This window comes from Hypanus sabinus, chromosome 2 (genome assembly GCF_030144855.1).
Source record: "Hypanus sabinus isolate sHypSab1 chromosome 2, sHypSab1.hap1, whole genome shotgun sequence".
In the NCBI taxonomy this organism is placed as follows: Eukaryota; Metazoa; Chordata; class Chondrichthyes; order Myliobatiformes; family Dasyatidae; genus Hypanus; species Hypanus sabinus.
Genome location: NC_082707.1, coordinates 179,034,283 through 179,060,650, shown reverse-complemented (window position 1 = coordinate 179,060,650; position 26,368 = coordinate 179,034,283). Strand labels below are relative to the sequence as shown.

At 41.2% G+C, this 26,368-nt stretch overlaps 1 protein-coding gene across 11 annotated transcripts in view; it reads left to right on the top strand.

The window, feature by feature from the left end:
* The window catches only part of ttll5 (tubulin tyrosine ligase-like family, member 5), a 439,573-nt gene that overhangs the window by 204,013 nt on the left and 209,192 nt on the right, over positions 1-26,368 (top strand). For all 11 annotated transcript variants that reach the window (XM_059960284.1, XM_059960287.1, XM_059960300.1 and 8 more), the window contains 5 exons: positions 367-402; positions 16,283-16,446; positions 23,200-23,518; positions 23,634-23,754; positions 24,918-25,064. In XM_059960284.1, coding sequence (XP_059816267.1) covers positions 367-402; positions 16,283-16,446; positions 23,200-23,518; positions 23,634-23,754; positions 24,918-25,064 — 787 coding nt within the window. The remainder of the gene's footprint in view (positions 1-366; positions 403-16,282; positions 16,447-23,199; positions 23,519-23,633; positions 23,755-24,917; positions 25,065-26,368) is intronic.

Genomic DNA, 26,368 nt, shown 5'->3' with positions numbered 1-26,368 from the left:
GAAATAAATAAATGCCATCAAAATTAGCTTGTCCCAATTTAGGACTTTAGGTTTTGGACCAGGTCTATTTTTTCCATAACTAATAGAATTATGATCACTGGACCCAAAATGCTCCCCCACTGACAATTCAGCCTCTCGTGCAGTCATTTCCCCAGAGCAGTTCAAGTGCAGCCTCCTCTCTACCATCTACATGCTCTTATTCCCAGGGACACCGAGTCTCCTTACTGCTAATGATTCTGCATGTGTCTTTTCCAGCCATGTTTATGCTCTCTCTGGGGAGGTGTTGGTTCACTATTTCGGTGAGGGTATTTTGCTATTTTAGTTGAGTGCAGCATCAAGTTGATCTCATGTCACTTCTGTTTTCAGAGCAGCAAGGAGGCCTGCCGCATTGGCAAGATCTCGGTAAGTATGTACCAGACTGTGTGAGACTTTGGTAGAAATTGTTATGATCTTAAAAATGGAGCAGTTCATTATTGCAAATTTGCAGAGGAGTGCAACATCCTCTCACTTTTTTTTGCTTTTAAATCGTCTTCTCAGGGTAGTTAGAACCTTTTCCCCAGTGTGGAAGTATCAAATATACTTGATACACTGAATTGGGACACATCGGGACTGGTGCATTTTGGCCCAATTAGCCAAAGTTTCATGGAAATATTTTAAAAGGTATAAAAAAAATCTAAACTATTGTTTGACTGAGTCACAATGTATGTATTTAAATGAATTACAGAACAAATTAGAATACTACCAATACCTCTACAGTACTATAAAACTGTATTAGTTCTGATTACTTACCAGTGGAGGAATTCAGTGTACACTGCTGTGTTATTTTCATGGACTGTAAATGAACAAAATCAGCACAGACCGTTCATGTAGATAATGAACTGCTTTCATACAATGCTTTTGACTATTGCATCCTCCAGATCTTCATTTCCATTGTAACATTCAAGATGATTATCAATATTTTCAAATTCTTCATAGCTCCTAACTTGTTGAAGTAATGAAATAATTTAATTTTCACACAGCAACTTCTGTCATCTCTAAGTCTGAATTTTTGAAACTGCAATGAGCAACACAGTTATGAATTGTCTTACTGCTTATTTCTCACCATTTATCAGTAACAAATTTCACTGCTTTTTCAACAGAACCACACACAAATGATATTTAAAAACTGTCACTCTAAGCACAGAGTAGTGTCTAATGGGCACACAAGTGCATGTGACTGACTATTTGGATAGAAACTGTTCGGCAAATCTCCTGTCCCATAAAGTATCATATTGCCCCAAATTCACAAGGGGAATCCCTGCTATTTTCTCAATTAGTTTTTATTCTATAAGAGTTGTCCCAAATAAGCAGCCGCCCCAAGTAACTGGATGTATAGCTTTAAGATGAGAAGGGGAAAGTTTAAAGTAGATGTCTGAAACATCTTTTTTTAGTAAAGAGTGCAAGTGTCTAGAAAACTGTATCAGGAGAGGTGGTGAAAGTTGATATGATAGTAAACTTTAAATGACATTTAGTCAGGCACAAAGACTGAAAGGGAATGGAGGGATATAGGCCTGGTACAGGGAGATGGGATTTGATTGGCATCATGAATGATCTCTGGATCATTCTCCAGTTACAATCTCCAGAAAGGCATCTCACAGGCAAAATGGCAATTCCAGACTAAATTTGAATTAATGAAGGATGCTCAACTGGTGTGAATGCCATCACCTCTTACAAAGCAAAATCAGCTGACAGAGGTGACAACAACTCTTCGCTTCCAGATAAGTTTAATGTCTTTTATGTTTGCTTTGACCATCAAAACATGGAGAACCATCACGAACACCCTCAGCCCCCTATGAGCTTGTGGTTTCAGTCTCTGAGACCAATGTGAAAGCATCCTTCTGGATGCTGAACCCACCCTCTGGACCTAATGGTGTCCCTGGCCAGGAACTAAAGACCTGTGCTGATTAACTGGATGGGGTGTTCACTGAGATCTTTAGCCTCTCACTTCAGCAATCTGAGGTACCCACCTACTTCAAACAAGCTTCATTTATACCAGTACCTAAGAAAAATGTGGTAACCTGCCTCAATAACTATATTCAGTAGCACTTACATCCACTGTGATGATGTGTTTTGAAAGGTTAATGATGAAGTATATCAACTCCTGCCTAAGAAGCGATTTTGTCCTATTTGTGGACCTCCAGCTACTTCATTGACTCTTCGCTAAACCCTAGAACATCTGGACAGCAAAGATGAGTATATCAGGCATTCAATAGTATTGTCCCCTCAAAACTAATCAATGAGCTTCGGTAGCTATATAGGTAGGAAAGGTGAGGAGGTCCTGAAGTGAGATTTTAGAGAGCTAGGTAGAAAGCTGGAAAATAGGACCTCCAGGGTAGTCATCTCAGCATTGCTGCCCATGCCACACACCATTAAGTGTAAGAATAGGATGATATAGCAGATAACTGCGTGGCTGAGGAACTGGTTCAGGGGACAGGAGTTAAGATTTATGGATCATTGGGAGCTCTTCTGGGGAAGGTATGACGTTTACAAAAGGAGTGGATCACACCTGAACCCGAGGGGAACCAATATACTTGTGGGCAGGTATGCTCAAGCTGTTTGTGAGGGTTTCAACTAATTTGGCTGGGGGATGGAAACAAGATTTATTAATAGTGCTGAGGATGAGGAAGTTGGATTACAAGCAGTGTGTAGTGAGACTGCTAACAAGGAGAGGCTGATGATAGGGCAAAATTGCAGTCAACAAGATGATTTGCAATGTAAAAGGTGAACAAAATCAAAAAGGGTGAATACAGGACTGAAGGTGTCATATTTGAATGTGTGCAGTATACAGAATAAGGTAGATGAACTTGTAGCACAGTTACAGATTGGCATGTATAACATTATGGGCATCGCAGAGTAGTGACTGAAAGAAGATTATAGCTGTGAGCTTAATGTTTAAGGATACACATTGTATTGAAAGGACTGGTAGGCAGAAAGGGTAATAATGTGTTGGTAAAAATGAAATCAAATCATTAGAAAGAAGTGACATACAGCTGGAAGGTGTTGAATCACTGTGGGGAGAGCCAAGAAACTGCAAGGGTAAAAAGACCTTGATGGGAGTTATATACAGACCTCTGAATATGAGTGAAGATACGGTCTACAAATTACAATGGGAGATACAAAATGCATGTCAAAGGGGCAATGTTACGACAGTCAACAGTTTTCAATATGTAAATAGATTAGGAAAATCAGGTTGGTGCTGGATCCCAAGAGTGGGAGTTCGTAGAATGCCAATGAGATGGCTTTTTAGAGCAGCTTGTCATTGACTCAACCAGGGGGTCAGCTATTTTGGATTTGATATTGTGCAGTTTCTTAGAGATCTTAAGGTGAAGAAACCCCTAGGGACCAGTGAGCATAATATGATAGAAATCACCCTTCAATTTGAGAAGGAGAAGTTAAAGTCAGATGTATCAGTATTACAGTGTGTTAAGGCATGAGAGAGGAGCAGGTAAATTTGATTGGAAAAGAATGCTGGCAGGGATGATGGCAAAGCAGCAATGACTGGAATTTCTGTGAGCAATTCAGAAGGTGGAAGATGTATACATCCCAAAGAGGAAGAAATATTCTAAAGGCAGGGCGACATCACTATGGCTGACAAGAAAAGTCAAAGCCAACATAAAAGCCAAAGAGAGGGCATGTAATAGAGCAAATATTGGTTGGAAGTTTCATCATTGGGAAGCTTTTCAAAACTAACAAAAGGAAACGAAAAAAGTCACAAAGGAAAAGGTAACCTGGCCAATAATATGGAAGAAAATACCAGAAGTTTCTTCAGGCACATAAAGTGTAAAAGAGAGATGGGGGTAGATATTAGGCGAATGGAAAATTATGCTAGGGAGGTAGTAATGGGGACAAGGAAATGGTGGATGAACTAAAGTGTTTTACATCTGTCTTCACTGTAGAAGAAACTAGCAGTACACCAGAAGTTTGAGAGTGACAGTGGGCAGAGGAGTGTGAAATTGCCATTACTAGGGAGAGGTTCTTGGTAATTTGAAAGGTCTGTTGGTGTCCTGGACTAGTTGGTATATACCCCAGGGTTCTGAAAGAGGTAGCTGAATAGATTGTGGAAACATTGGTAATGACCTTTCAAGAATCAATTGACTCCGGCATGGTTCTGGAGGAATGGAAAATTGCAAATGTCACTCCATTCTTCAAACAAGGAGAGAGGCAGAAGCAAAGAAATTATAGGCCAGTTCATCTGACCCCAATGGTTGGGAAGATATTAGAGTCAATTGTTAAGGATCTGGTTTTGGGGTACTTGGAGGCACATGATAAAATAGGCTGTAGTCAGCATGGTTTCCTCAAAGGAAATCTTGCCTTACAAATCTTCTGGAAGTTTTTGAACAAATAACAAGCAGGATTGTCAAAGGAGAATCGGTGGATGTTGTGTACTTGGATTTTAAAAAAGCCTTTGACAAGGTGCCATAAAAGGCTGCTTAACAAGCTAAGAGCCCATGGTATTATAGGAAAGATACTAGCATGGATAAAGCATTGGCTAATTAGTAGGAGGCAAAGAGTGGGAATAAAGGTAGCCTTTACTGGATAGCTGCTAGTGACTAGTGGTGTACCACAGGGGTCTCACTGTTTCTCCACTCGGCCTTGGATTCTAGCAATACCTATATTAGGCTGCTGATAACTGATTACTATGCAGTGTTCAACACAATCACACCCTCAATTCTAATCAACAAGCTTCAAAGCCTGGGCCCCTGTATCTCCCTCTGCAACTAGATCCTTGCCTTCTTCACCAGGATACCACAGTCAATGCGGATCACAAATAATGTCTCCTCCAGTCAACACTGGTACACCTAAAGGATGCGTGCTTAGCCCACTGCTCTACCCTCTCTACACCCACGACAGTGTGGCTAGGCACAGCTCAAACATCATCGATAAATTTGCTGATGACACAACTACTGTTGGGAGAAATTCAAAGTAGATTTTTTTATCAAAGTACACCTTTTTCAACCCTAAGATTCATTTTCTTGCAGGCATACACAGTAAATCCAAGCAATATAATAGAATCAATGAAAGACTGCACTAAACAGGGCGGACAAACAATCAAATTTCAAAAGACAGCAAAATGTGCAAATACAAAAGAAAAAAATAAGCATTAGTTGTTGAGCACATAAGATGAGTTCTTGAAAGTGAGTCCACAGGTTGTGGGAACAGTTCAGTGACAGGGAGAAGTGAAGCTGAGTGAAGTTATCCCAAATGGTTTAAGAGCCTAGTGGTTGAAGGGTTATAACTGTTCCTGAACTTGATGGTTTGAGTACCTTCTTCCTGATGGCAGCAGTAATAAGAGAGCATGGCCTAGGTAGTGAGGGTCCTTCACAATGGATGCAGCTTTTTTGTAACAGCGCTTCATGAAAGTGCTCAATGGTGGCTCCTCAATTTTGAGGCTGTGTCCTTTAGTCTTGGATATCGTCACCAGAGGAAACATCCTCTCCACATACACATTATCTAGGCAAACAACTAAATTTGTCAGGGATGGGGTAAGAAGGGGAGGAGGGGCATTAACAGAAGTTAGAGAAATCAACGTTCATGCCATTAGGTTGGAGGCTACTCAGCCGGTATATAAGGTGTTGTTCCTCCAACCTGAGTTTGGATTCATTTTGACAGTAGAAGAGGCCATGGATAGACATATCAGAATGGGAATGGGACGTGGAATTGAAATGTGTGGCCACTGGGAGATCCTGCTTTCTCTGGCGGACCGAGCGTAGGTGTTCAGCAAAACGGTCTCCCAGTCTGCGTCGGGTCTCACCAATATATAAAAGGCCACACCGGGAGCACCAGACGTAGTATACCACACCAGCCGACTCACAGGTGAAGTGTCGCCTCACCTGGAAGGACTATCTGGGGCCCTGAATGGTGATGAGGGAGGAAGTGTAAGGGCAGGTGTAGCACTTGTTCCACTAGTGCCAGGTGGGACATATTTAGTTGTTTGCCTGTACTCCATCTCCATCTGGTGCTTCCCCCCCACCCTTTCTTCCTCCTGAGGCCTCCCGTCTCGTGATCCTTTCCCTTCTCCAGCTCTGTGTCACTTTCGCCAATCACCTTTCCAGCTCTTAGCTTCATCCCACCCCCTCCAGTCTTTTCCTATCATTTTGCATTTCCCCCTCCCCCCACTACTTTCAAATCTCTTACTATCTTTCCTTTCAGTTAGTCCTGACAAAGGGTCTCAGCCCGAAACGTCAACAGTGCTTCTCCTTATAGATGCTGCCTGGCCTGCTGTGTTCCACCAGCATTTTGTGTGTGTTGTTTGAATTTCCAGCATCTGCAGATTTCCTCGTGTTGACAGTACTCCAAGTGTGGCTTGACTAGCGTCTTATAAAGGTTCAGCATTATCTCCTTGGTTTTATATTCTATTCCCTCTCAAATAAATGCCAATATTTGCTTTCTTTACCACAGACTCAACCTGTGAATTAACCTTCTGTGAGTCTTGCATAAGGACCCCTAATTCCCTTTGCAGCTCTGATGTTTGAACCTTCTCCCTGCCATTTAAGAACATCTACTTCTGTGGGGCATATCTATCTTATGCCATGTGAACTCTCGCTAGAAACCTCGACCACCTCTGTTCTGCCATCATCCCCTTCCAATCCACCTGGGCAAGCTCCTCTCACATGCTTCTGTAATTCCCTTTATTCCCTGTGGTACAATTAGGTAATGAGGTGACTGAAATGGAGTGAAGTTATCCTTCAATCCTCCAGCACATCACCTGAAGATTTTGCATATCTCTCCCTGCAATTTACTCATTAGCCTTGCTCGAAGTCTGAGTGGGGATTTATCCACTATAATTCAGCCCAAGACGGCAAGTACCGCCTCCTCTAAATCTGTATATAGTTTATGACCACATTATTTTTTTTCTCAATTCTGTTAACTCTGTCTTAAATATTCATTTAAGATCTCCCCATCTCTTTAGGCTCCATGCATATATGATCATGCTGAACTTTAAGAGGACAAATTTTGTCCCTTGCTATCCTTTTGCTGTTAATATAGCTATAGAACCCTTCATTTTGTGTTTTTATTTCCAGCATCTGCAGATTCACTCGTATTTCATTTGATCCTAACTGCCTATACCTGATATGCACCTTCTTTACCAAGGTCTTAATCTCCCTTGATAACTAAGGTTCCCTAAACCTGTTAGCCTTGCCTTTTATTCTAAAAGGAACATATAGATTTTCAATATTCCACATTTGAAAAACTCTCATTTGCCAAGCATCGCTTTTCTGGAAAACAGTCTATCCCAATCCACACCTGTGAGGTCCCTTCTGATGCCATCAAAATCGGAGTTTCCCTAGTTTATAATCTTAACCCATTCTATCCTTCTACAAATGGAAATGCTGGTTTTGAATTGGTGCTGTAATGATGTGGTTAATAACACCGTATTAATGCCAGGCTTAGCACATTGTCATGTGGTTTTTATAGCATTATATTCTTAGCATGCTAAAGGTATTTTTAAAAATGTAGGGTTATAGGTGCTGCAGTGATATGACATTCACTGTTATAATTCTGGATTGATAGTATTTTAATAATCTGGGGCTAACACAGTGCCTGAATATGAACTGGAATTAAAATTGTAATACTACCAGGTAGATATAAATATGGGGATAAGAGTGCTAGCATTGAGGTATTTAGGTCAGTACTCCTGTAATGCTATTTTCATCTTTGCAGTACTCTTGATGTAATCCCCAGAAATGCTAGTGAATATATATTTAATCAAAAAGAAGTATTAATGACAGTTAGTGTTAGTTAACTGAAAATAGTGCCAGAGAAATTCATGGGACTAGAAGCTGATAAAAGCTTGGGGTCTGACAGCCAACTTCTATGGGAGGGATATCCATGGGAAGAGTCGATGTACTGGTTGTCACTATCTAAAAGTTCCAGAGATAATAGGGGAAAGTACAGGGGAATGTCAGAAGTAGTTTTTTTTTGTACATATAGAGTGGTAGGTGTGTGGAACATGCTGCTGGGTGGTGGTAGAGGAGGAGACGTTAGAGACATTTAAGACACTTTTAAATAAACTCATGGATCATTGAAAAATGGCGGATGATATGGGAGAGAAGGGTTAGATTGATCTTAGAGTAGCTTAAAGGGTCAGTACAACACCGTGGGCTGATCTGTGCTGCACTGTTCTTTGTTCAATGGAACAGTTCCTGCAGATTGAGGGTGACATGTATAAACCTACAAGTTAAAAATAAAAGGAAGGAATGAGAAGAGGGAACCAAAGCTGGAATATACATTGTAAGAACAATACTGGAGTCTTATTTTAAAGAACGTGGTAACGGAAAATGACAATAAGATTAGACATCATCAGTACGATTTGTAAGAAGGAGATTCTGTTTGATAAACCTCCAGGAGATTTTTGAGGATTTAGTGATGGGGAAAAGCAATTAATGTGGTGGATTTGGATTTTCAGAAGGCTCTTGATAAAGAGAGTGTGCAGAATTAAAGCAGGGGTTGTAGGTAATGTACTGGCATAGGTTTGCTCCCTAAACAATAGGCTTTCAGGTTGGTTTTGGTACTGGTTTATTGCTGTCACATGGACAGTGGAAAGCTTGTCTTGCTTACTGTTTATACATATCAAGTCATTACATATTGCACTGTGCTAGAACAAGGTAAAACAATTACAATACAGAATAAAGTGTAAAAGCTATCAAAAAAGTGCAGTGCAGGTAAGCAGTAAAGGGCAAGATCATAATGAGGTAGATTGTGAGGCTAAGAGTCCATCATATCGTACTAGGGAACTGTTCAAGCACCTGATAACTGGAATATAAGCTGTCCTTGAGCCTGGTGGTACATGCTTTCAGGCTTTTGTATCTTCTGCCTGATCAGAGAGGGGAGTAGAGAGAATGTAAGAGAATGTATGGGGTGCATGGGACCTTTGATCCTGCTTTTCTGAGGCAGCAAGAAGTCAAGACAGAGTCCGTGGAGGGGAGGCTGGTTCCTGAGCTGGGTCCATAGCTATCTTGCAGTCGTGGCAGTGTATTTGTCATTACCAAACCCTGAATCATCCAGGTTGGGCAGGTTAATTGGTTACTGTAGGTGAGTGATAGAATCTGATGAGTGTTTGTGAGAATGTGAGGGAAATAAACTGTGAATAGTGAAAATAGATGCTTGATAGCATCGAATCATTGGGTCACAAGGCCTCTTTACAAGGTAGACATAGGCCTGTTTTCACCTTCTATAACACTGGGAATAAATGGGACTGTTTCAGAATAGCAAGAGAAAGTTAGTGGGGTAATGCACAGTTCGGTGTATGGGCATCAGTAATTCAACAATGTTAATGGTTTGGATGAGGGATCAAATTTTGAATCAGAACTGACCAATGGTGTGCCACAGTGATAGGTCAATTTGTTGTTTGTCACTTGCATTAACAATTTTGATGAAAATACAGTACATAGAATCAAAGACATACAGCACAGAAACAGGGCAAACACAAGGAAATCTCCAGATGCTGGAAATTCAAGCAACACACACAAAATGCTGGTGGAACGCAGCAGGCCAGGCAGCATCCACAGGAAGAAGTACAGTTGATGTTTCGGGCAGAGACCCTTCGTCAGGACTAACTGAAAGAAGAGACAGTAAGAGATTTTACTATCTCTTTTTTCAGTTAGTCCTGACAAAGGGTCTCGGCCCAAAACGTCGACTGTACTTTTTCTGACAGAAGCAGAGCTTTCAGCTCAGTCTCTCCATGCCAACCAAGATGTCTATCTGAACTCGTAATGTTTGCTTGCATTGTGCCCAGGACTCTACACAGTACTCCACTTTTGGTCCCACCAGTGATTTGTACAGCCATAACATTTGGTGAGCTGCAATCATCACTAGCGGTTGCTAGATTGGCTGAGGGCCACAACATTTAAAAAGAGTTCAGGGCCTTTTGGAACTTTTCCATTGACTGCAACCATCATGAGCAGTCACATGTTTGCCTGAGGTGGCACAAAGTTTAGAAAGAGTTTGGAATCTTTTAGGACATTTTGTCATTGCAGGCAGTCACTTGTTTAGCTGAGGTGGCCTGAGGTTTAAAAAGAGCTCAGGGGCTTTTGGGACTTTTGGTGGACTGCAATTATAATGATTTCTTAGGCAGTCAGAAAAGGCCAATAAAAAGGAACAAGGTGTAAGCAGAGTGGCCATTGTTGGAGTGGACAGTGTTATAATGGTCAGGCTTTGACTCAAAAGGCTTGGGCGAGAATAGGCAAGTTCTTAGTAAGGTTTCTTCTTTCTTTGTCTGTTAAAACATAGTTAGTGTGGTGAGAATGGATCCAGGGTTTAGTAGTATGTTCTTTGAGTGAAACGTGGGAACTCTGGGAGACCTCCAGTCTCCCTGATAACTATATCTGCATGAGGTGCATTGAAGAGGAGGTCTGAGATAGGAGTTATAGAGAGGTAGTCACCCTAAAGTTGAAAGAGGCAGGTACCTGGATGACTGTCAGGAGAAGGAAAGGAAATATTCAGCCAATGCAGAAGTACCCCTGTGGTCATTCCCCTTAATATTAAATATACCACTTTGGATACTGTTGGGGGGGGGGATGTTCTACTGGGAGAAGCAGCAACCGGGTCTGGCTGCCACTGAGTCTGGCTGTGTGGTTCAGAAGGGGAGAGGAGTAAAGATAGGGGATTCCATAGTTAGAGGAGCACTCGGGAGATTCTGTAGATGGTATATTGCCTCCCATTTGTCAGGGTTAAGGATGTCTCAGATCATGTTCACTGCATTCTAGAGGGGGAGGATGAACAGCCGGAGTTGTAAATATTCGTATCAGTGACAGAGGTAAGAAAGGGGAGGAGGTCCTGAAGAGAGAATAAAGAGAGTTAAGTTGAAACCAAAAAAGCAGGGCATCCAAGGTAGTAACTCTGGATTGCTGCCTGTCCCATACAGCAGTGAGGTTAAGAAGTTAAGCAGTGTGGCTGATGAATTTGTGCAGAGGGTAGTGATTAAGATATCTGGATCATTGGGATCTCTTCTGGGGAAGGAATGACCTATACAAAATGGATGGGTTACACCTGAACCTGAAGGGGACAAATATATTTGTGGGCTGGTTTGCTAGAGGAGGGTATAAAATAATTTGATAAAGGGATGTGAAGCAGAGTAACAGCTGAGAATGGGCAGTTGGTATACAAGTAGATGGAGTGAGTAGTGAGACTGTGAGAAAGGAGAGGCAGAAGATTGATCAAAATCTAAAGAGAGGATGATGCAACCATGCCTGACAAGGGAAGTTAAGAACAGCATAAAAGCAAAAGAGAAAGTATATAATATAGTAAAAAGTAGTGGGAAGTTAGAAGATTGGAAAGCTTTCAAAAACCAACAGGAGGCAACTAAAAAATAAACATAGGGAGAGAAAAGATGAAATGTAAAGGTAAGCTAGCCAATAATATAAAAGAGGATACCAGAAGTTTTTTTTTCAGATACAGTTTATGAAGAGTAAAAGAGAAGTGAAAGTGAATATTGGAGCACTGGAAAATGATGCCAGAGAGTAGTAATAGGGAACAAAGAAATGGCAGATGAATTTAAGAAGACACAAGCAGTAGCCAGAAATTCAAGTGCTGGGACAGAAGTGAGTGTGTTTTCTATTTCTAAGGAGAAGGTGTGTTGGGAAGCTGAAAGGTCTAACAGCTAAGTCGTATGGATCAGATGGACTACACTCTACAATTCTGAAAGAGGTAGCAGAAGAGATTTTGGAGGCATTAGTAGTGATCTTTCAAGAATCACTAGATTCTAGAATGTTACTCCACTCTTTAAGAGGAGAGAGAGTTAGAAGAAAGGAAATTATAGGCCAGTTAGCCTGACTTCAGTGGCTGGGAATATGTTGAAATACATTATTAAGGATGAGGTTTCGGAGTATTTTGAGGAATATGATAAAATAGGCTAAAGTCAGCATGGTTTCCTTAAGGGGAAATCTTACCCAACAAATCTGTTGGAATTCTTTGAGGAAATAACAAGCAGGAAAGACAAAGGAGTGTCAGTGAATTTTATTTACTTGGATTTTCAGAAGGTCTTTGACAATGTGCTGTGTGTGTAGCTGTTAAACAAGATTAGAGCTCATGGTATTACAGGAAAGATACTAGCATGGTTAGAAGATTGGCTGACTGGTAGGAGGCAAACAGTGTGAATAAAGGGAACCTTTTCTAGTTGGCTGCTGTTGATGAATGGTGTTCCAAAGGGGTCAGTGTTAGGACCACTTCTTTTCATATTTTATGTCAATGATTTGGATGACCAAATTGATGGTTTTGCAGACAATGCAAAGATAGGTGGAGGTGTTGAGGAAACAGAGTCCACAGATGGACTTAGATTGGGAGAATGGATAAAGAACTAACAGATGGAATATAATGTCAGGAAATGTAATGGTAGAATGAATAAAGGTGTAGAATATTTTCTAAATGGGAAGAAAATTCAGAAATCAGAGGTGTAAAGGGACTTGGGAGTCTTTGTACAAGTTAACTTGCAGGTTGAGTGTTTGCAAAGAAGGCAAATGGAAATTTAGCATTAATTTCAAGACAACTAGAATATAGAAACAACAATGTCATGATGATACATTATAAGGCATTGTTCAGACTACATTTGAAGCATTGTGAGCAATTTTGGGTCTCCTATCTAAGAAAAGATGTGCAAGTATTAGAGCGGGTCCAGAGGATGTTCACGAGTCTGATTCCGGAAAGGAAAGGGTTAACATTTGAGGAGCTTTTGATGGCTCTGGTCCTGTACTCATTGGAGTATAGAATGAGAGGAACCTTTCTGAAACCTATTGAATATTGAAAAACCTGGTTAGAGTGGATAAGGGAGGGCATAGCTCAACATGAGTGACATCCATTTACAGCAGAGACATTAGGAGGAATTTCTTCAGCCAGAGTGGTGAATCTGTGGAATTCATTGCCACATACAGCTGTGGAGGCCTTTACTCACTGGAATTTAGAAGAATGCAGAGGTACTCATTGAAACCTACCAAATTTTGTAAGGTCTAGATAGGGTGGATGTGGAGAGGTGGGGGGTATCCAGAACTAGAGGGCACAGCCTCAAAATTGAGGAATGACCCTTTAGGGAGTAATTCTTTTTAGTCAGAGAGTAGTAAATCTGTGGAATGCTCTGCCACAGACTATGATGTTTACTAATCAGTCAGGGCATCAAAGGATATGTCGACGATATGTCAGTATATGGGGTTGAGTAGGATCTGAGATCAGCCATGATGGAATGGCAGAGCAGGCTCGATGGGTTGAATAGCCTAATTCTGCTCCTATGTCTTATGGTTTTATAATTCATTGAATATACAGTGGATTCTGATTAACTGAGCTGTGGGTTAATCAGGGCAGCTGCATGCTTGGGACAGCTCTCAAAGAACAAAAATGAATCGAAAAAGTAGCCAGGATTCCTTTGCTTATTTGAGACATTATGCTGCTTAATTGGATAGGATATTGTTGCCAAACAGTTTCTAACTAGCTGGAAGAAGATGGTGCCAGTGAGCAATGCAACCAAGGGCGACATCCTTCAGACAGTTCACAAAACTACTTTTTTCACTTCTTTTACATCTTCTTTTTCTTTTAAATGTGGGCCTGCTACTGTTGGAGTCTGTGATCTTCATTTTGGTGGTGTGTTTTCCAGCCAATTGAGCGATCTGGTGCTTTGCTGTCTCTGAAGGTGTACCGTGTGCCTTCAACCGAAGTGTGCAGCCTCCAGGCTAACATGCCTGGAGATGGGGTGCAAGGCCATGACTGTTCAATTTCCTACTGATCTCACCAATTAAAGCACAAAGGAAGATTGAAATCATAAAGGCATATGCAGAAGGCGAGTGGGTGTTCAGTGCTGTTCACCAGTCTCTCGCTCGCTGCTACTGGAGAAAGGTGTCTGAGTGTGACGATCTCTCTCTCTGTCACTCTCACATTCTCTCATTCACTCTCTCTCCTCTTTCTCTCTCGCTTTCTCACTCTCTCTGTCATTACTCTCCTCACTCTCTCATTCTTTCACTCTCTCTCTCTCTCTCTCTCTCTCACTGCTCCCAAAGGAAGGACCCAGCAATCAAATAGTCTCTGTTGGAGGATGGTGCCGGTGTTCTGGGTCCTGGGCAAGGTTTAATTAATGTGGTTTGTTGATGAGACTCTGTAGATCATGTTATGATATGTTTCTAGTTTCTGGTCGCTCCTTTTTTTGTTGCTAGCTTGGGTGATTTGAATCAGGGCGGCATGCAGGTAACGAACAACACTGCACTAGATTGAACTGAATATGCCTGGACTCTTCCAATCTTATATCTTACATTCTGTGTTTCTTACTAGCTTTTTGTTGCTGTTTCTGCATTTTTTTTTGCACTGGGGGTGTTGATGTTTTCCTTTGAACAGGGTCCATGGTTTTTGTTGTTTTGTGGCTGTCTGTGGGGAAGACAAATCTCAGGGTTGTATACTGCATACATATTTTGATAATAAATGTACTTTGAATGATTGAATCTTTGATGAGATGTCAAAGCAGATTTGATGGGCTGAATAGCCTCATTCTTCTCCTATCCCTCATGATCATTGTAATGAATTGCATCAAAAGCACGCAGACTTGTTTGTAAAAGCAGGAACTGAGAGTGGATGGTGAGATGAAAGTAGTTGTGGTTTCTAGGAATGAATGTAAGTACGTATGTATGTACATCAGATTTTAGAGTTCAATCATATTATGGAAGCTCATTGGTATGTATGGGTATTAAATGGTAAGAAACTATTATCTAAGAGGGCAGCATGGCAGTGTCACAGTTGGTGCCATTGCTTTACAGCGCCAGCAACCACCTATCAGAGTTTGATTCCCATTCTGTCTGTAAGGAGTTTGTGTGATGTCCTCGTGACTGCGTGTCTTTCCTTCAGATCCTCTGGTTTCTTCCTATGTTCTAAAGACATACAGGTTAGCATTAAAATTAGTGAATTGTGGGTATGGCATGTTGTTACTGGATTCATGGCAATACTTGTGGGGTGCCCAGCACAGTCATCATATGAATTGTTTTGGTGTTTGAAATAAATTGGCACATTTTACTGTATAGATCATAGAACATAGAAAATCTACAGCACACTACAGGCCCACATTGCTGTGCCAACCATGTAACCTGCTCGAGAAGCTGCCTAGAATTTCCCTACCGCATAGCCCTCAATTTTTCAAAGCTCTATGTAACTATCTAAGAGTCTCTTAGAAGATCATATTATATTTGCTTCCACCACCTTCACTGGCAATGCATTCCAGGCACCCACCACTCTCTCTTTAAATGTTTTGATGTAAATGTGACGGATAAAGCTAATCTTGTTATTTAAATTGTGATGATTAAAAAAACGGGCTGACTTTCTACATCTGTGCATAAACAAGCATTCAGGTGCAGCAAGCAATTAAGAAGGCAGATGGTGCGTTGGCCTTCATTGAACAAGGTTTTGAGTGGAGGATCATTTAGAAATTGCCTTGAGTATTAGGTGTGATTTTTAGTCTCCTTGCCATGGAGATACTACAGGGAAGACTCACCAGCTGTTTGCTGGGTGGGCAGCCGATCATATAATGAGAAGTGTTGTCAAATTTGCCTGCTTTCATTAGAGTTCAGAAGAATGAGAGGGGATCTCCTTGAACCATAGACTGAGGAGTCACAATCTCAGGATATAGTATAAGGCAGAGGTGAGGATATGTAGGTATAAAATAAATTTCCAGGCACACAAGGTATTGAGGATTTGGAAAGAGCATGGCAATCTGGTATTGGGATAGAGGATTAGCCGTGATTTTCTACTGAGTGGCGTATGAGCTCAAAGGGCCAAATCCAGTCCTCAGTTGTTGTGAGCGAATCCCAGAAGATGAACAAAGCACCATGAAATGTCAGTTTGCCTGAAGTTCAATGGTCAAGACCTCCGGGGAAGTTAGTAGAGAATCCAGATGTAAAATGGTGCATTTTGTGAATATATTTAGTGCCTCTATTAGGTACCCCTCCCCATACTTTCCTTCACTCACTTTAAAGTTATGCCCATCTCATATTAACTGTTGATACCCTGGGAGTAAGCCACTAGCTATCCATTCTATCTATTCCTCTTATCATTTTATACACCTTTGTCATAAGATGTAGAGGATGTCACCTCTCTTCCTCCTTTGCTAAAATGAGAAAAGCCCTAGTTTTAACTTATCCTCATAAAACATGCTCTCTAATCCAGGCAACATCCTGGTTATCTTCTCTGCACCCTTTCTAAAGCTTCCACATACTTCCTATAATGAGATGACCAGAATTTCTTCAAACTGTAAATGTTGTTCCCTTTCACCGTTCTTTTCCAGCAATGGCGTGACACAAAGCAGCCAGAGCCACCGTAGACAGGAGGTTCTCCAGGTGGAGTGTCAGAAGCATCTGCAGCAATATGAGAGGAAACTTCTTTCCCTGGAAGCAAGGAGATGGAAACAGTACCGAGTGACTTTGCAAATGTCCAAGGATAAAGACCCAGGTCAGTCTTCCAATAAAAAATTCCAACGAGTCTCAGTCTGTCTTCCTATAAGTTCCATCAAGCAAATTGCTGCAATGTACTGCCTCTTAAACATTCTAGTCTGATCGAGTTTATTGTTATGTGCACAAGTACGGTGAGATACAGGTATAATGGAAACAGCAGCATCACAGGCACTCGGGTATAGACAACAAACAGAATACAAATTTATACAATACAATAACTATACATAAAATTACACCATACCTTTCTGCACTGATTTTGCTTCTACACAAATACACAATGGAAAACATTCATGGTATTGCACAAAGTAGTGCAATAACAAGAATACAAAAATTCAGGAGCAAGAGTTGGCCTTTAGCCCCAACATGCAATATTGCTATTCAACATGATCAAGGTGGGTCTTAAAGAAAAAAAAACTTTATTTGTCATGTGTACATCTAAACATCAAAACATACAATGAAGCATCCACTAGTGTTCTGGTACCTAAAAAGACCAAGGTAACATGTCTGAACAACTGGTGTCCTGTCACACTCACCTCAATAGGACTGACGAAAGGTCTCGGCCCGAAACATCATCTGTACTTCTTCCTATAGATGCTGCCTGACCTGCTGCGTTCTACCAGCATTTTGTGCTTGTGTAGCTGTATCCTGGACTTACTGTCAGATTACTGGCAGATGGTAAGAGTGGGCTCCCTCGCCTCTGCCCCTCTGACCCCCAACACAGGTGCCCCTCAGGGTTGTGTATTAAGCCCCTGCTTTTACTCTCTGTACACCCATGACTGTGTCGCCACCCACAGCACCAATCTGCTAATCAAGTTTTTTATGACAACACTGCGCTGATTGGCCTAATCTCAAATAATAATGAGGCAGCCTACAGAGAAGAAAACAACCTCTTCCTCAATGTTGCAAAATCAAAGGAGCTGGTCGTGGACTACAGGAGGAATGGAGACAGGTTAGCCTCTATTGAAATCAATGAATTTGGGTTGAGAGGGTGACCAACTAAGTTCCTTGGCATCCACATCACCGAGGATCTCACGGGATCTGTACATACCAACTGTGTGGTGAAAAGAGCACAACGGTTGAAGAAATTTGGTATGGGCCCCCAAATCCTAAGAACTTTCTTTAGGGGCACAACTGAGAGCATCCTGATTGGCTGCATCACTGCCTGGTATGGGAACTGCACTTCCCTCAATCGCAGGACTCTGCAGAGAGCCTAGCACATCTGTAGATGTGAACTTCCCACTACTTAGGACATTTTCCAGGACAAGTGTGTAAAAAGGGCCTGAAGGATTGTTGGGAACCCAAGTCACTCCAACCACAAACTGTTCCAGCTGCTACCACCCGGAAAACGGTACAGCAGCATAAAAGCCAGGACCAACAGACTCCGGGACAGCTTCTAACACCAGGCCAACAGCCTGCTTAATTCATGCTGATGTAAGTGTATTTCTATGTTGTTTTGACTGTCCTATTGAACATAATATTTATTATAAATTACTACAAATTGCACATTGCACATTTAGATGGAGATGTAATGTTAAGATTTTTACTCCTCATGTATATGAAGGATGTAAGTAATAAAGTCATTTCAATTTATTTCAATTCATCAAATCAAATCAGCGAGGGTGTGCTGGGGGCAGCCTGCATGTGTTCCCATGCCTACATGCCAATAAAACATGCCCACAAATTGCTAATCTTAACCTGTGTGTCTTTGGAATGTGTGAGGAAGCCAGAGCACCTGGATGTAACATATGCAGTCACAAGGAGAACATACAAACTCCTTATAGCTGGAATCGAACCCCAGTCTTACAGCTAGCACTGTAAATCGTTACACTTGCCATGAGAATGCCATAGTCTTGTTTCTTATCCATCTTCCTGCCTTATCCTCTTAGACTTTGATTTCTCTGGTCCATAAATTGGTTTATCCTGATCTTGAATACAATGTTGTCAGTGAACATTTTCAGACTCTGAAGTAAGATGTTTTGAAGAACTAGAATACTCAAGTGGAGAAACCTTCTGTCATCTCAGAGTGGAAGGAATGGCTCAAGACACATTTTTATAATGTCTGGGGTCTCATTGGTGTTCAGTTGAATAAGGAAAACAGGCTTTGAACTTGACAACAGTGCAAAGTTAATGGCACAATTATTTGCTATGTGGAGAGCCAAGGGCAGTTTGTAGTTCACATCCATAAATCTCACAATGTTGCTGCACAATTTGATAAGGTGGTTAAGAAGGCTTATGGTGTTCTAGTCTTCAAAAGCTGAGTTCAAAATACTGTTACGAACCCCGTAACTGGGTGTCTTACCAGCAAAGATAGAAGTGTCCATTGGAGTCTGGTTATACTATTTTCAACAGTATTTATTAGCAAAAATATACAAAATAATATCAATGCAAATATACAGATAATATACGTCATCAATACTAAACCTAAAAGTGCGGGTATAATAATAATCGATAAGAAATAAGCTCTATCGTTGTCTAGGGGATAATGAATTGTCAGATGGAAATATAAAGTTCAGTTTAGTTCATGCAGGCTGCAGTAGTTGTTGGTCGCTGTGTTGCAATTGTTGGAGAGAGAGAGAGAACAATAACAGCTATTGAGTTGCCAACTTTCCTTTACGATTTTGATCCGTCGATGCGTTGTTGTTGTGGCCATTCACGTATGACCCCTCCGTCCTTTAGCTAGACTGTTCTTCCGTGGTGGACTTGTCACCCAGGCAAGGGTGGACACACACACAAGCCCCCACCGGTCTCGCTACAAAACACTGTGAGTTAAAATTTACCGACCCTTCATTCGGTCTCCGATCTCCCACCCTGTCTCTTGGGGGTTCTGATGCTCACTAGCGATTCTCCTGGTGTGTCTGAGGGGTGTTACCCCAGACCCCACTTTTATCCCCACTCACGGGGTCTCAGGTGTCAATCAGGTTGAGATGATGTAATCCATCAAACCAACCCACTCTGGTTGTCCCCTGAGGGGTTTCAATGAAAAGAACAGTACCAAGTACACAATCCTTCTCCAAAAGACAATAGCAGTAATCAATGGTTCCGTTCCGCTTTTGTTAGGAGGAGACATTCCACCTTAGCTGTGCCTCTCTCTCATTAACTTTCATGAGCTGTTATCAATAACAACTGCTCTGGCAGAGTCCCTTTTGTCTCTCTTACTTCCTTGATAACAGCATCAAAATAGTAGCAATTTGCGTTTCTCCAAAGGGGGGGGGGGCATTAGCGACTCTGCACCCTTCTGCCCATCAGAGTTGTTCATCCTTCGTAACAATACTGAGTTCAAAAGCTGCTAGGTAATGTTGTAGTTCTATAAGACCTTGGTTAGACCATTCTTGGACTATTTGTTCGGTAGTGTTCGTCTTGTTACAGGAAGGATGTGGAAACTTTAAAGGGGGTGCAGAGGAGATTGACCAGAATGCTGTCTGGATTTGAGAGCGTGTCCTATGAGGATAAGTTCAGCAAACTAGGGCTTTTCTCTTTGGAACAAAGAAGGATGAGAAGTGGCTTGTGAACCTCCTTTGGTCCTTCTCCAGGATCAACACATCTTTCTTTAGATTGCCCAAAATTAGTCATATGCCATCTGACCAATACCTCAGCATTACATCCTTGCTTTTTTTATATTTTAACCCTCTTGAAATGAATGCTTATGTGCTAATTGACTCAACCTGGAAGTTAATCTTTAGGGAATCCTGCACTCGAACCCCTGAGTCCCTTTGTACATCTGATTTCTGAATATTCTCTCCAGTTAGAAAACAGTCCCCAAAAGAAAATAGTGTTGGCTAGATAGAACTAAAATCTACAGATCAGTGACCAAAATTGAGGCAAGGACAGTGGAAACAGATAATGCAAAAGTCTTTGTCCTTGCAATGTGGTTGCAGGAATGGAGAAAGCCATTTTGTGAGACTGTCCTTGCAGCTGCCATTTTGTGAGCTGTTTGGTGAACTGGTTCAGGGATAACCTTATCAGAGCAACTGAACATGGACACAGTGTTTTCTGTTGATGTTCTGATAAACCTGAGACCATTTTCCGATAGGAAGCTCTTTATTATGCAAAATGCAGGCTTGCAGAAGAAACAGGCTGTTATCTGGTCGTCCAGGCTGAGGCTTCATCCACACTAGACAGAATAATTTTGAAAACGCCGGTTTCACATAAAAACAATAGGTGTCCACACTATGCATTTTTGAAAATATCTCTATCCACATTGAAACTAAGATTTCGGCGAATCTCCTCCTACTGGGCATGCGCAGGACACATCTACCGAAAACAAGCGACACGTTTGGTGTCGAATCTCACTGTAAAAGTGCACATTTGTGTAGTTACAGACTAGAAAAACTTAGAACAACGGACAGCTGTTGGCTTTCGCACAGGAAAACTTAAAAGTAAAAAAAAACAAATACTGGAGCGTATGGAAGGCAACCGACGGAGTTCACAGACAGATTGACCCGGCTGACGACGAACATTGAAAAACTGACTAACTCTGTTGCATTAATAAAGCACCTTGTTAAATGTGTAAAACATGTCTGCATCAGTGTTATTTTGTACTTCCATACAATGTTACATTAGGCTGTTACACATCTATTGTCAGAGAAGTACTTACATAAATAGGTAAACCACCTTCATACGAGCAAGAACAGAAAACACGGCAAAGTGAGTATACTTATTTATTCAGTAAGTTATGGGCCAAAGTATTTGGTGAGTACATTTCTAACTCTTCTGGCTTCTGTCTTATTGCCGTCTGTTCTGAAATTGTTCGGTTGCGTTCAAGAAAACAATGAAATAGCGTGCTGCTGTCTGATATCATTTTCAGATTTCTCCGATTACCCCGTCCACACTGATCTGCCCGAGAAGTGTTTTCAAAATTACTCACCCTGGAAAGCGTTTCTGAAAAGCTCCGGTTTCGGGGGACGAAAACGCCATTTCAGTGTGGACAGAGGGTAAAAACGAAGAGAAAAAGCTTCGGTTACACATTTATCCAGCATAGTGTGGATGTAGCCTCAGTGTTAGGGTGACCAGATTGAATTGGTTTGAACCAGCCTGAGTTGGGAAGAACAAAAGGAATTACCTAAAACACAAGAAGAGAGAGCCATAAAGCAATATTGCTTGTAGCCTTGGGTCACTTCGAATGAGAAGCTAACACAGATCAGTCATGATCTTGAGCCAACAAAATTGAAGCCCTCCTTTGTCTAACCTGCTTGTTATTTCATAAAAGAGAAAATTTACAAGGATGTTGCTGGGAATTGAGAACCCAAGTTATAAGGAAAGGTTAAATAGTTTGACTTTATTCACTGGAATGTAGGAGGATGAGGGAAGATCTTATAGAGGTTTATATATACACGCAAGCTTTTTTCCACTGAAGTTGGGTGAAGCTAGAATTAAAAATTACAGAATAAGGGTAAAAGGTGAAATGTTTAAGGGGATATGGAAGACAATGGTCTGGGCTGCAGGTGGTTGTGATGAGACAGAAGCCCAAGCCTTTACATGCTTTATAGTACTAAAGAATTCTACAGATTAGTGAGGCAGTTTTCTCCCCTTAATGAAATAATGCTGACATCACTCTTCCAGATATTCCAAAATGTCATCCATAATAATGAACTCTTACCAACCATTGAGGTCAGACTAACCGGCCTCTAGTTTACTGTCTTTTGCCTCTCTCCCTTTCCATAACCAGGAATGTCATTTTTGGTTTTTTTCTAGTCCTCTGTATTCTGTAATTGCTTTTTCCTTTATATAATCAGAATCAGGTTTAATAGATAGATACTTCATTAATTCCAAAGGAAATTACAGTGTCACAGTAGCATTACAAGTGCACAGATATACAAATATTAGAAGAGAAGTAAGAAAAAATAGAAAAATAAGTTGCTCAAACAGTCTAACAGGAGGGGATCTAATGGCTGAGGGTAAGAAAGACCTTGGATAGCACTTTCAAGCAGTGTAGTTGTCTTAGTCTATACCAAAAATGCTCCTCTGTTCAGCCAAGGTGGTATGCAGAGGGTGAGAAGCATTGTCCAGATTTGCTGTAGAGTCCTTTGTTCTACCACAGGAGTCCACTTTGACTCCTATAACAGAGCCAGCCTTTCTAATCAGTTTATTGAACCTGTTGGGATTACTCATTTTAATGCTATTGCCCCAGCGCATCACAAAAGATGTTGTGAAATTTGTTGTATTGTGGCAGCAGTACAATGCATACATAAAATTACTATAGGTTATAATAGGGATATATATGAAAATAAATAAATAGTGCTAAACGAGAGCAAAATAGTGAGGTAGTGTTCATGAGTTCATGGACCATTCAGAAATCAGGTGGTAGAAGGGAAGAAACTGTTCCTAAAAAGCTGAGTGTTGAGTCTTAAACTCCTGAACCTCCTTAGTAATGAGAAAAGGGCATGTCTGAGACAGTGACAGCCCTTCATGATGGATACCACTTTCCTGAGGCATCTCGTTTTGAAGACATCTTCAGTGGTGCGGGGGATGCTAATGCCCATAATGGAGCTAGCTGAGTCTACAGTCCTCTGCAGCTTTTTCTAAACCTGTACATTGGCATCTCCAGACTAGATGGTCATGTAACTAGTCAGAATACTCTCTATGTTACATTTGTAGTAATTTGCTAGAGTCTTTGATGACCTACTAAATTTCCTCAAACTCTGATGAACTTTATGTATGGCATGACGTCTCGTTGACATATAAACAAGTTTTCACTGAATCTCAGTACACGTGACTGTAATAAACCAATTACCATTACTTTCTGCAATCCAAGGAACTTCACGCCTGGTTCCAGTTGCTTCATCATGTGGCTCAGAGTGTGATGCTGGGGAGGAGGAGAATGAAGATGAGGAGGAGGTGGAAGAGTGTGAATCAGCAGTTTCTTCACTTGTTCGTAATCCAAAAGGTTTGGAGAAGGCACCAATGTCACAAAGAATCAACGATGAAAAGCAGCAGAGAGCTCCGAGGCAGGAGAGAGGTACCAACCGATTACTCAGCAGTGGCCAGGCATGGACACAGACCGAAGAGGACCAAAGCAAGGATAAAGCCAGAGCCAACCTTCTTGAGATTCTACAGCAAGGGGGCAATCTAAGGTTGGTACTTTTAATGCGAATTTATTTATCCTAAAAACAGTCCAACAGCAAGATGAGAACACCTGGTGGTGCATTTGAAACTACTGATATGCTGTCCTCTCATCTGTTTCCACAGCAAGGTACAGGCTCGCTTAGCCTTTGCTGCTTACCTGCACCGGGTACAGCTTCGCCTGCTGAGGGAGTGCTGTGGCCCAAATAAAATCACCATGCATACAGACCAGGATGAAGAGCAGATGGTAAATGAACAGTATACTGGTTATTGACAGAGACTGTGGTTAGTGAGCAGGAATCCACCAAAGAAACTGGGGAACACATCCTTACTTCATACCCTGAGCCATAGGTAACATTTCATGTGTGTGGTGGAACTCCTTCATCCTTACAATGCAGTGATTAAATCTGGGCTGATTGTCTAGAAACTTCTACTGTTGATCCAAATACATGAGCTAAAATCCCACCACAGCAGCTAGACAATGTATGTTCAAAAACAAAATGTGGAATTAAAAAGACCATAAGTATTTGGTGACCATAAAACTATTAGATATTTTTAAAGAAAACAAGATTTAAGATTAGCTTTATTTGTAATGTGTGCATCAAAATATTGAAATGCATCATTTGTGTCAGTGACCAACACAGTCCAAGGATGTGCTGGGGGCAGCCCACAAGTGTCACCACATATTCCGGCACCAACGTAGCATGTCCGCAACTCACTAACCAATATGTTTTTGGAATGTGGGAGCACCTGGAGGAAACCCATGTGGTCAAGGGAAGAACGTACATACTCCTTACGGACAGTGGCGGGAATTGAACCTTAATTGTCATATAAACGCAACTGGTTCATAAGGCAGGAAATCTGCCAACTTCAGTTTGTCTGTCCTATTGATGATTCCTCGGAACTGTTCTGTCAGATAACTTCCCATTTTGGGAGTAATTAGAGATGGGCACTAAATGCTAATCTTGCTCGAGATGTACACATCACCTGAACAAATTAAACACTACACACAGGACTGGATTGTTGAACCTGATCTCTAGGGTGCAGTGCTAGATTAGGCAACGTGATAGCAAGTAAATATTGTTATTAGTGGAAATGGATTTTCAAATTATTGCTGACACATTTTGTGCTATTTCTGCTTTACTCCCCATAACTGCTGTCTGTTTAACAATCTCCTCTGTTGCTGAGGGTATTCTGTGACAAAGTATGCAAGCAATTTTCTCTACTGATCCCTGTTAGCCTTAAGTTAGTGATGCAGTGGTAGAACTGAAGCAGTTTTTGGAGAATTGATATTGACAGTGAGATAAGATGGCGAGTATTCCCCAGGGCAGTGGACAGATTAGGGGTATCTGGAATGTTGTCATTGAGCTCTGACTACAAGTGACAGCCCCTTGTCTGTTTCCCTTGCAGGAGCTGGTGATCAAATTCCTGAAGCGAGCAGCCAGCAACTTCCAGCAAACTCTGCCGTTGGCTCTACCCAGCAGTCAACTCCCACTTTCTGAAAGGAGACGCATTCTGGCTCAGCAGTTAGGGCTCTTTATCCATTGCTATAGTAAGGTAAGGGGTATATGGCCAGAGCTTTGCAATCACAGCCACAAAATCAGGCTGCATTATGGTGAAGGGTTGAAGGCAAATTTAATGATTGTTCTGAAAACTGCTCCAAGATTGGATAGAATGCCGTGGATTCCTATTACTTGTGACACATCGAGACCAGTACATTTTAGCCCAAGTAAGCAACTGCCCCAAATAGCCAAAGTTTTTTGGAAATATAGTTCAAAGTACATTTATTATCAAAGTTAAAATATTTAAGAGGGTATAAAAATACAAACTATCTTTTAATTTGAGTAAAAAGTTTGGCACTTAAATGAAGTTCAAAACTAATTTGAACACTACCAATATTACTAGAGTACTTTAAATCTGTGTATAATTCCTAATATTTATCGTTGGAGGAATTCGTCAAGTGTTTCCTGCCACTTTTTTGATTGTCTGTTAATGAAAAAATCAGCATAAGCAACTAGTCAAAGAGTGCCTTTATACAACGCTTTGAAGGTTACAGCTCCAAATTCTCATTGTCATTGTAACATTCAAGATGATTGTCATTACTTTCAAATTCTTCATAGTTCCTAATTTGTTGAAGTTGTAAAATTGTTTCATTTTCACTCCTAGCCATTACTGGCATCTCCAAGTCTCGATACTTGAAACTTCAATGAACGAAACAGTTCCAAATTGTCTTCCTGCTTATTTCTTGGCAACTATGTAACAAAGATTACTGCTTTTTGAACAGAAACACGCGTAACTGACATGCTTTAAAAACTGTTCACTTTAATGTAGCATCACTCACAATATAGTATCTAATGGCTGTGCAAGTGCACGTGACTAATGCTAGTTAGTAACTGTTCAGCAACAGTCTGCACTCCCAATTAAGTGATATAGTGTCCTGGCTATTTTCTTGATTTTCTTTTAAAAGGGTTGTCCCAAATAAGTGGCTGCCCTGACTAATTGATGGCCCAATTGACTGGAATCCACTGTACATGGCACATAAGATACTTCAGCACATTACAGGCCCTTGGCCCCACGATGTTGTGCCAACCTTTTACTCTACTGTAGGACCAATCTAACCCCTCCTTCCAACAGAGCCCTCCATTCTTTCTCATCTATGTACCTGTCTAAGAGTTCCCTAATTGCCACTAAAATATCTACCTCTATCACCATGCTAGCAGGGTGTTCCACGAACTCACCATTCTCTGTGTAAAAAAAACTTACCTCTGAAATCCTCCACTATACTTTCCTCCATTCAGCTTCAAATTATGCCCCTCATATTAGCCATTTCCACCCTGGGAAAACGCCTTTGACTATCATCT